The 10,337-nt window shown below is 38.7% G+C and overlaps 1 protein-coding gene across 3 annotated transcripts in view; it reads left to right on the forward strand.

The window, feature by feature from the left end:
* Positions 1–9,343, forward strand: part of LOC130089425 (regulator of G-protein signaling 3-like) — a 69,833-nt gene extending 60,490 nt beyond the window's left edge. The window contains exons 1-5 of one of the 3 annotated variants that reach the window (XM_056256730.1): positions 1–97; positions 221–322; positions 2,264–2,325; positions 3,707–3,873; positions 9,117–9,343. The exon at positions 1–97 is cut by the window's left edge and continues 11 nt beyond it. In XM_056256730.1, the coding sequence (XP_056112705.1) occupies positions 96–97; positions 221–322; positions 2,264–2,325; positions 3,707–3,873; positions 9,117–9,317 (534 nt within the window). In that variant the 5' untranslated portion in view covers positions 1–95 and the 3' untranslated portion in view covers positions 9,318–9,343. Of the gene's footprint in view, positions 104–220; positions 323–2,263; positions 2,326–3,706; positions 3,874–9,116 lie in introns of all 3 variants that reach the window. The other 2 variants (XM_056256729.1, XM_056256728.1) reach the window with 2 other exon arrangements.
* Positions 9,344–10,337: the final 994 nt, after the last annotated feature.

Consider the following 10,337-nt stretch of genomic DNA (forward strand, 5'->3'; position numbering starts at 1 on the left):
GCTCAGACGAAGACGAGAGATCCACGAGAGGCAGAAAGAACTGAGAGGAACTTCGAACGGCGGCTCGACTTTGATAACTGCGGATTGAGGAAAACATGTATGGGTTACCGCGTTTTGGATTTATGCCGTTGTGTTTTCCGGGACTCAGATCGATGTGTTGGTTTGGTTTTGTTACGACCTCCAGAACTCAACTCTTACACTTCTGTGCGTTTTTCTGCAGGGCCAAAGACATGAAGAACCGACTCGCTTTCCTGAGGAGGAGGAATGAGTCTCCCGGAAGCACCCCAGTCGGCAAGCTCGACAAAACCTTGAAGTCTATCAAGTAAGTGTGTGTGTGTGTGTGTGTGGTGTCCGCCTGCTTGCTGGGTAATGATCCAGCTGGTGGTTCTCTGCTCGTGTGTGTGGGATGAAAGAGACAGACTAACTGAAAGGATGTCTTTTAGATCAATACATTTGGAAGTGAAAATGTTGTTTGTGATATTAACGATATATTTTACCAGCAGGGCTTGACATTAACACCTGCCAAATGTGTGTGTAGTTCAGCAGTGTGTAACGCAGTCGCTCCTTCTAGACACTTTGGCGGGTGGAAATTTAAATACATTTTTCAAATGTAGTCTTGTAAAATGACATCTGAAATTATAAACTAAGTGCAATGTAGTGTTGTCAAAAATATCGATTTTTTTTACACCGATACTGAAATATCTGAAACGCTTCCAATACACACAAACCCGCCTCTCCTCATTTACTCGTTTCATTCGCTCCAGATATTGTTGTTGTTGAATTTTGGTGTGGGATTGCGTGTATTGCGCATAATTTTACTGATTCCCGCAGCTTTTATGCGCCACATAAAGCCTCATTGAGTTTTTTTCACACTTAAACAGTCAAATACACACTAAATAGTGTCAAAAGGCCGTTCTTGGTGAGGATTTACGTAAACACAGTCAGTTATGTTTTAAGTGAATGTAAACAGTTGAGACAGAAAACACATGTGTAACAGTATAATGGATCCGTGCGTCAGGTCTTAAAGTGACAGCAGCCTATTACCTGATGCCAAATTAGTTAATATTAAAAATATCTACATATTTTATATTTTATATGTCAGTTTTTCCCCATAGTATCAATGTCAAAATTGTGGTCAGTGAAAATGCTGAGTGACTTTGGAAAACCACTCGCCACAGTGGCAGGTGAGCAAAAAAGTTAATGTCACTGTCATCAAAGTCTATAAATAATATAAAGTTCAGAGAATACCAGAACAGAAATAAAATATAATTGAAAATGTTTTATTTTATTTCAGCTAGTTGCCAAGGGAGCATTTCTCATTTTCATTCATTTTAACTTCAAATACTAAAATAATTCTACTAACTATAACTCATTTTGCAACTATGTCAACTAACTCTCACTAACACTAACAGTGTTTGACTGTTAGGTTCGGGTTTAGTAGAATAAGTTTACATGTAAGTTACTTGTAGTCAATAATGTCTGTTGAGGAGCATCAAAATAAAGTGTTTGCAGATATTAGAGTATAATATTCTAATGACTGCTAGTTACAAAGTTACTTAAAGTTAGTAAAATGTCTAAACTGGACCCTCAAAATAAAGTGTTACCCAATACTGACATATAATTCAAAATATTAACAAAAACAATAATAGTATCTCTAAAAACAATGACTTCCAAAGATATGTCTAATGTAGTGGATGTCATGCATCACAGGGTTAAGAGTTAGGGTTAAACATTGCAAAAGATGTTTTGATCCACGATAGCGTTAGTATTTTAAGTATGTTCAGCTATGCATAACCTGCAAAATATTGTTGTTGCATGGAACAGATTTTATTAAATCAATGCACAGAAGTTGTATAAGTCAGAATGATCACAGGTGGAAAGCACAGACCTTTGCTTCAGCACACTTTATGATTTTATCTCGAATAATGCTTCCCTGTTAGATACCGTTCCCTTATTAGGCGGTGTCATAGTAAGTGTTAAGGCTGCAGAGCTGAGCTTAGACAGACGCTGAAGACAAGAATGAGTCTTTGAGAGAAGATGTGGGCGGAGCCTCTGTCTAACACGCCGTCCTATTGGTTCAGCTCCTCCTCTTCATAGAGAGACATATAAAAGAGGCCGTCCAACAGAGACTCACTCAGACGCTCAGGCTCACACACACACACACACACTCGAGCGAGAGAAGGGCACAGCTTCGAATGGGTCATACAATGAGAAACCTGACAGAGATGGGTTTGCTTAAAAACCGTACTGCCTTTATTTGCAGGCCCACTCCAGAAGAGGCGATGAAGTGGGGCGAATCGTTGGACAAGCTGCTCGTCCACAAATGTAAGACATATTTTCTTTTATCATTATGCTTCTGTGGATGTAATATAATGAGCTTGTTGTATTTGCTGAATTCCTTTGGCTTGGCTTGAATCCACAGGGATGGCGGCTGCATTGTTGCATTGTTTTAGGCATTCGTGTTTCCTCTCGACTTCCCGAGTCACTGAATGAACGCTCTGTTGAACATGCTCAATGGCTTTCATAGTAATCCCAGATGAGTCCTATATCCGTATGGAGTCAGAGAATAACCACAGATTAATGCATTCCAGCAAAAGCCCACCATCCATATCATATCATGTCATTTCTGATCAAGCTCTTGGTTTGTGAGGTTCAGAGTGCTTGTGAGACACCGTTGGGGCTTTTCCGCAGTGAATGTTTCTCTCGTTTGAAAGGCTGAGAGCATCCACATGCTGTTATCAGCAGGCTCTTATGGGAACGGAAAGGTGATTGCGTGCTTTGGGACGGACCCACACTTCCTTCTCTTTTAATACTGGCCGCGGTGAGATCTGAAAGGAAATGTCAGCTACTGTAATACACTGGAAAAACAATCACATCCTTCATTAAATGTTGCAAAACATGCCTTTCTTACTTAGTATTTTTGTCTTGTTTCCAGTCCAAATATAAAAAAAATTGTAAATCAAGATGCGTTTACTAAAGAAGTAAAATGCCATACGATATTATGTCTCGTTTTTGGGGAAATAAATCAAAATTAAGTGAGTTTTTGCTTAAAACAAGCAAAATTATCTGCCAATGTGGTAAGAAAAATAATCGAATTAATTGAATTAAGAATATTTTTCTTACCCCATTGGCAGATATTTAGCTTTTTTAAGCAACAACTCACTTAATTTTGATTAATTTCCCCAGAAAACAAGACTCATCTAGTAAAAACACCTTGATTCAAGAATTTTTTGATGTTTGGACTGGAAACAAGACAAAAATACTAAGAAAGAAAAGCATTTTTGCAGTGTGGAACTGGCACATTTGTTTTCACTTGTTTTAGGCATTGAAATTCACCTGTAAATCACATAAAACGAATGAGATTTAAACTGGAAATGGCATCCCTGGTTAGGAAAAGATGATTTAAAATGTTGCTTAAACTGCATTCTAGTTGCAACACAAATAACGTGAGGTTTGAATTTGTCACTGAAATGCAAGAAATGTTGAATTAATAAGAGAATAATGTTTCGTCCAAGGCATAGCAGCGAGAGTCTTGAATGAGAACAAATGCAGTGAAGTCTTGGTGCGAGTCGTGTTCTGGACTGGTTAGTGCGCTAGTATTGACTCACGGGTTGGCGCGCGTGGAGGCTGCCGTTGCCATGGCTCTCTGTTTATCCATCCAATAACATCTCCCCTCTTTCTGCCTGTTTCTTCTCTCCCTCCTCAGATGGGCTGGCGGCGTTCAGAGCTTTCCTGCGCACAGAGTTTAGTGAAGAGAATCTGGATTTCTGGCTGGCCTGCGAGGATTACAAGAAGATTAAATCCCAGTCCAAGATGACATCGAAAGCTAAGAAAATCTATGCCGAGTTCATCGCCATCCAGTCCTGTAAAGAGGTGAGCATGACGTCTCGCATTTATTTGCAACGTTTAAAGTTCTAACTGGGAATTGAAACAGTTAAGTATCAATGCCATTCGGTATTATTTAGCAGCTTGGCTGGAAATACTCTTAAAATGCTCCGCATTGTGTCATGAAACTAAAACATTTGTCAGAGCCATGGAGGATATGATGTCATGCCTGACTAATGGACTCCCTCTTGGCCGCACAACACACAGCTGACAGTTTGAGTGCATGTTTTCATTTTCCAAACTTGGAAAGGAGTTTGGAAACTCAAAATGAGACGAGAAGCAGGAGCTTGCTGCACTTTCCAGCTGTGGAAATCAGGCTGAGCTTTGTGTAGATTCACTCTGCTTCCAGCATGAAGGCCAGTCCAGATTTCAGCTTATTCTGGATAGAAATGTTAAAGGGATAGTTCACTTAAAAACGGAAATTTTGTCATGGTTTACTCAAACCTGTATGAGTTTCTTTCTTCTGTTGAACACGAAAGAAGATATTTGAAAGAATGTTGGTAACAAGACAGGCGACAGCACCAATTGACTTTTTTCCTAATATGGAAGTCAATGGGTGCTGTTAAAGGGATAGTTCACTTTGAAATTCATTTTTGGTATGTTTTAGCTTACCTCAAGGGCATCCAAGATGTAGGTGTCTTTGTTTCCACAGTAGTTTCAATTTTGATATTTTTAGGTCAAACCGTTCTTGTCTGTCAGTCATATAATGCAGGTCTATGGTCACCACCTCAAAGAGCATGCACAGAGAAGTCCAAATTAAACATGATTTAATGACTCGTAAATGTAAGTACACATTGATGGCCTAAGACACGAAACGAGCGGTTTGTGTGAGAAAACGAACAGTATTTATATCGTTTTTACCTCTTGTAAACACAGCCACGTCCAAGTGATCTGAGGGCGCCGGCGCTTCGGTCTTTTCCGGCAAACGCCGGAAGTGATCTCTCTTTTTTTAATTGTTTTCTTTTACGACGGTTTAAACATCCCGGATAAGCGCAAATTAGTACCATTTTAATTAGCCGTCTTACCTACTATCTCTGTCCTGTGTAAACAATGAGTGACGTACACGCGCGAGAGATCACTTCCGGCGCTTGCACAGACCGAAGCGCCGGCGCCCTCAGATCACTCGGACGTGGCTGTGTTTACAAGAGGTAAAAACGATATAAATACTGTTCGTTTTCTCACACAAACCGCTCGTTTCGTGTCTTAGGCCATCAATGTGTACTTACATTTACGAGTCATTAAATCATGTTTAATTTGGACTTCTCTGTGCATGCTCTTTGAGGTGGTGACCATAGACCTGCATTATATGACTGACAGACAAGAACGGTTTGACCTAAAAATATCAAAATTGAAACTTCTGCGGAAACAAAGACACCTACATCTTGGATGCCCTTGAGGTAAGCTAAAACATACCAAACATTTATTTCAAAGTGAACTATCCCTTTAAGGGTGAGTAGGTAATGACAACATTTTTTGGGTGTACTATCCCTTTAAGGAACCAACCACGGTTTGATTTTCATGTGCCATTTAAGAGCAGGTTTATATAAAAAAGATCAGTTTTCTCAACTGGTTTTAGCTTCAGGACCCGGATTTTTAAAATGACCTAACACAATAATCAAACATCACCAATCAACAACAGAAGATTTGGGAAGTGTTTTCTTCTCCCTTTTAAAAGTGAATAAGCCTGTCTATGTTGTGTGCCAATCTCCATGAGCTTCTGTAAATGAAAATGTAGTACAAACTACTACTGAAGTCTACATGACTTGCGTATGATCAGATTTTTGTACATCCACAAATGGTTCGTACAAGGTGCTTAAAGTGCTTGCAATTGACGTCCTGGAAACCCTTGCCAAATTAAAGTTACTTTTTTATTGAAAAAATAAATAAATAAGTACATTCACGCAAAATTTACATATGGCTGATATGAGCTTGATATTGCTCATTTATTTCCAAGTATATGATACAGCTTTTTTATTCTTCAGGTCAATCATGTATTCAAGGGGAAAAAAACCAGTTTGAATGAGGAAATATCGTTATCTTTGTCATAGTATCCTTTTAATGGTTATTCGTGTGCCTGTCAATGCGTTGATCTCAGTGAAGCGTCAGAACCGTTGCGCCTTATAAGGTGTTGTTCAAAGTTACAATAATTCCCTTGTTTACAACCTTTCTTCGTTCCAGCATTTTTTTTAATTAATGTACTAACACACCCTTAAAGTCCCCTATTGGCGTAACCATGTAACCTGCCCTGAAGTCGTTGATAAACCCCCATCAGACCGTTTCTCAATACCAAGTACGTCAACATTATGATATAAAATATTATTTATTGAACAATAATAGCCATTTACATACTTTTTATTGAATATATATGATTAAATAAGTTGTCATTTGTTTATATGATACCTTGTATCTGTAATTTGAGTAAACAAAAATATTATTTTCAATGAAATGATTTATATTTTACAAATTAAATCCTTGTTTTCTTATTACATCTTTTAATAAGTCCGACTTCGAGCAATTGATTGATTTATGTTGTTGAAAATCAAATGCTTCTTATTGCCTGTGTTATATGTCACTATATTGCTCGAAATAAAAATTCAAATAAATAAAAAATGATTAAATAAGTATCGTGTTAGAAGTTTTTTCCCACTTTCTATTAGCTATTCTATGCACTGAAAGTTCTAGGGCTTTGTTAATGATCCCATACTTAAAGTTGCCACAGCAAATGTTTTATTAGTATAGAATTTGAACGATAATAAAGATATTGTTTGATAAGGGAGATCTCTGATTGCAGTTCTTGAAAACCCAAAAAGTAGTCTTTGAATGTTCATTTTACAGTATCTGAGTGTGAACTGATTATTCATAGTCATTGCAAACATGATTTTGTTTCAATGTGGATTATAAAAAATATTGTGCAGCCAACTTCCAGATGTTTCGTAAATCCAGTTACATTGTATTGGAAGCAGCAGTTTGTCATTTATAGCCAAAATATGTTTTTCAGAGGGCAACTTTCCTGCAGAGTTTAACTCCAAAAACCCCTACATGGAAGTTTCTAATGAGGGATTCAGTTCATTTTCACATTTCCATGGCTCTCAGAAGTCATCATAATTGGGTAGACTTCTTTAGTGGTGAACTACAACAAATATAAGTTTTTGCATTCCCATTTGCCCCCGCAAAAAAATCCATGACAGTGTTTCTATGACTTTCCAAAATATCAAGAGATTGATTCTGTTGGTCAAAAGAGACAAAGATGTCAAATTTGCCATCACTCCCTCAGCCGTTGTATTAGAAACACTCGCATTTTCAGTTTTAACTAGTTTTCTGTAAATGAATGCCCAAAGTATACAGGTGAAACTCGAAAAATCAGAATATCATGCAAAAGTTTCAGTATTGTGTCAGTAATTCAACTTAAAAGGTGAAACTAAAACTCATTACATGCAAAGTGAGATATTTCAAGCCTTTATTTGTTATAATTTGGATGATTATGGCTTACAGCTTATGAAAATCATAATCAAAGTCAAAATTAGAATAGAATAAAGGTTTTCTGTAAGCCATAATCATCAAAATTATAACAAATAAAGGCTTAAAAGGTGAAACTAAGATTCATTACATGCAAAGTGAGATATTTCACGCCTTTATTTGTTATAATTTTGATGATTATGGCTAACAGAAAACCTTTATTCTATTCTAATTTTGACTTTGATTATGATTTTCATAAGCTGTAAGCCATAATCATCCAAATTATAACAAATAAAGGCTTGAAATATCTCACTTTGCATGTAATGAATCTTAGTTTCACATTTAAGTTGAATTACTGACATAACTGAACTTTTGCACGACTAGGGTTGGGTATCGGTTGGGTTTTATCCGATTCCAGTACCTACTCTGTATTTTTTAAACGGTTCCGATGCTTAAACGGTTCTTAAATCGGTACTTAAGAAAATGAAACCGCACACACTTTATAAAAAAATAATACCCTTTAATTTACAGGGCCAAACTGGACACAATATTAACTTAAATCTTTAAACAATATAAATACAAGTAACATATGGTAATAATAAAACCAATATAAAATAAAAATTCATATTTACATAATATCAAATGAAACAATATTGTATCAAACAATGTAATAATACTGGAGATTGCAGAGCTGCCAACTCTCACGCATTGACCGTGAGACTCACGCAAATGACCCTTTTCACACAGAAAAATCGCGGACAAAGAGGACACTGACAGACAAGACAGAGAAGGTTACTTTTGATATGGAACAAATCCACAGCTGTCAGATTCTGACAATATTTTTACGAGATTCACACAATAAATAACGTTTTGGCTCTTTGAAATGTGACAGATCGCTGTAGCGCGTCAGTTCAAACGGCACGTGATACAGCAGCCTACAAATCCAATGCTTCTTAGCTACGCAGCGTTGAGTGAACCTATGAAAGAGAACATCTCTGGTTACTGGTGTAACATATCGGGACGCTGCCAAGCTCCTCGCGCTGCCGACCAGCTTCCTTTTTCGGCAGAGAAATCTGAGGAGCAGATGGCGGCGCGCGCCAACATAATATGACGACGTTAGTGCGTCGATGCAGCGCCCGCGCCATCAGCCAATGAATTGGCTTGATTCTATATAAGATTCAGACTATCGGCACACCCAGAGGGCGTTCTGACACGTAATTTTACACGTGAAATGCAGCCAAACCTTGCGGGAAAGGGCGCGCATGCAAGACAGAAGAAACTGTGCTCCAAACTGTGTAGCACACGCACGGGCACGGCGGAGAGGGAGAGAGCGAGAGACCTTGCGTGTGTGCGTGTGCGTGTGTGCCTAATGAAGTTAGGCACCGAAATCAGGCACCGAAATTTTCGTTCTTATTCGGTCTGGTTACTACTGTTTACGTCGGAACCGGTTCCCTATTGGCACCGAGTTTCGGTACCCAACCCTATGCACGACATTCAGATTTTTCGAGTTTCACCTGTGAAGCACAAAGTAAAATGACGTGAATGTACATTACATTTTATTAGAATGAAAATAGACGGTGATTGGAAATGTATGGATCGATATGTTCTCATTCAGGAGCGAGTCATTGAATCAATCACCCGATTCAGTTCACTGATTCAACTATTAAACACCACTAATGTGTGTTGCTTAGAGATTAGTTGTGCTTAGACCTGCATTTCTGACTGAAGCGACTGTGGACTTGAAAGTAATGGCTCTATTTTTTTTCGTCCCGCAGGTGAATTTGGATTCCTACACCAGGGAACACACTAAAGAGAACTTGCAAGACATCAACCGCTCGTGCTTCGACCTGGCCCAGAGGAGGATACACGGCCTGATGGAGAAAGACTCGTACGCTCGATTTCTGCGCTCGGAGCTCTACGTGGACTTAGTGAACCAGAAGAAACCAAGCACCACATCGACATCCTCCTCCTCCTAAGACGACACCGAGAGAGAGACACTATAAGAAGTAGCATCCGCAAGGTTTCTTTCACTTAGCATTTCATTGTATTCAGCCATTCTATCTGTTAATGTGGCAAAAAGACAGAAATGCACGAGGCGTCGTTTACAAATGGGGAAAGATGGCGCTGGACGAGTGGGGCAACACCATGCTGAATAATGCTGGTTATTCCCATTTGAATGTTATTTAATTTGTGTACTGGAGATTATCGAGGCCGCTATCGCCTCTTTAAACACTTTGACAACTGGGTACTGTTTAACCTCTTCCTCTCCTGATCCGGCACCAACCTCTCTTTGTTCTCCATTTCACCGTGACTTTCCTGGACACTGAGAAACGTCTGGATGGCACGTAAGAATCGTCGATGATCATGCACTTACTGCTCGCTGGTGTTCCTGTGAACCTTCCTCCATGTCCGTCGACTCCGAGATATGATTGAATCCGATAAACGTACAAAGGAGGAACGGACCGAACGTTTGGCTCCGGCTTGAAATGGACTGTCGTTGGTCTCTGAAGACTGTACAAAACATGCTTAGCTGCGATCTGTAAAGCCAATAAGCCATTCATTGTAGCGACACATATTAGGATTATGAAAGAGACAGTATTCTCAGGATATTACGGCACTCAACTATGAAGCTTCCAGACTTATTTAACCCTTTGTCTCCTCACTTTTCGGACTTTAGGTTTAATCACGCACTCGATATTTAATAGGGCACAAGGTCAGTTAGGATCTGTCCCTTCTTCATTTGTTAATAAGAAAGACGACATGTTTTACCAGTACAAAAATGTAGTTATTTATTAATAAGTTTCACTGGTTGCTTTGTTCATTGCACTCAGCTGAATTTCCCTTTTCCACTTTGATCCAGGTCAGCCGCTGTCCTGATGTAAGTGCAATATGTTTATTATTTTTATTTGTGGACTTGTCTTATGGATAAGTTTACCTTTTGTATGAAAAAGACAATGGATTGAGCTCTGCATTAATATTATCGTAAGTTACAGGTA

The sequence above is a fragment of the Rhinichthys klamathensis genome, unplaced genomic scaffold (genome assembly GCF_029890125.1).
Source record: "Rhinichthys klamathensis goyatoka isolate OS25496 unplaced genomic scaffold, OSU_Roscu_1.1 h1tg000132l_1, whole genome shotgun sequence".
NCBI classification, from domain to species: domain Eukaryota; kingdom Metazoa; phylum Chordata; class Actinopteri; order Cypriniformes; family Leuciscidae; genus Rhinichthys; species Rhinichthys klamathensis.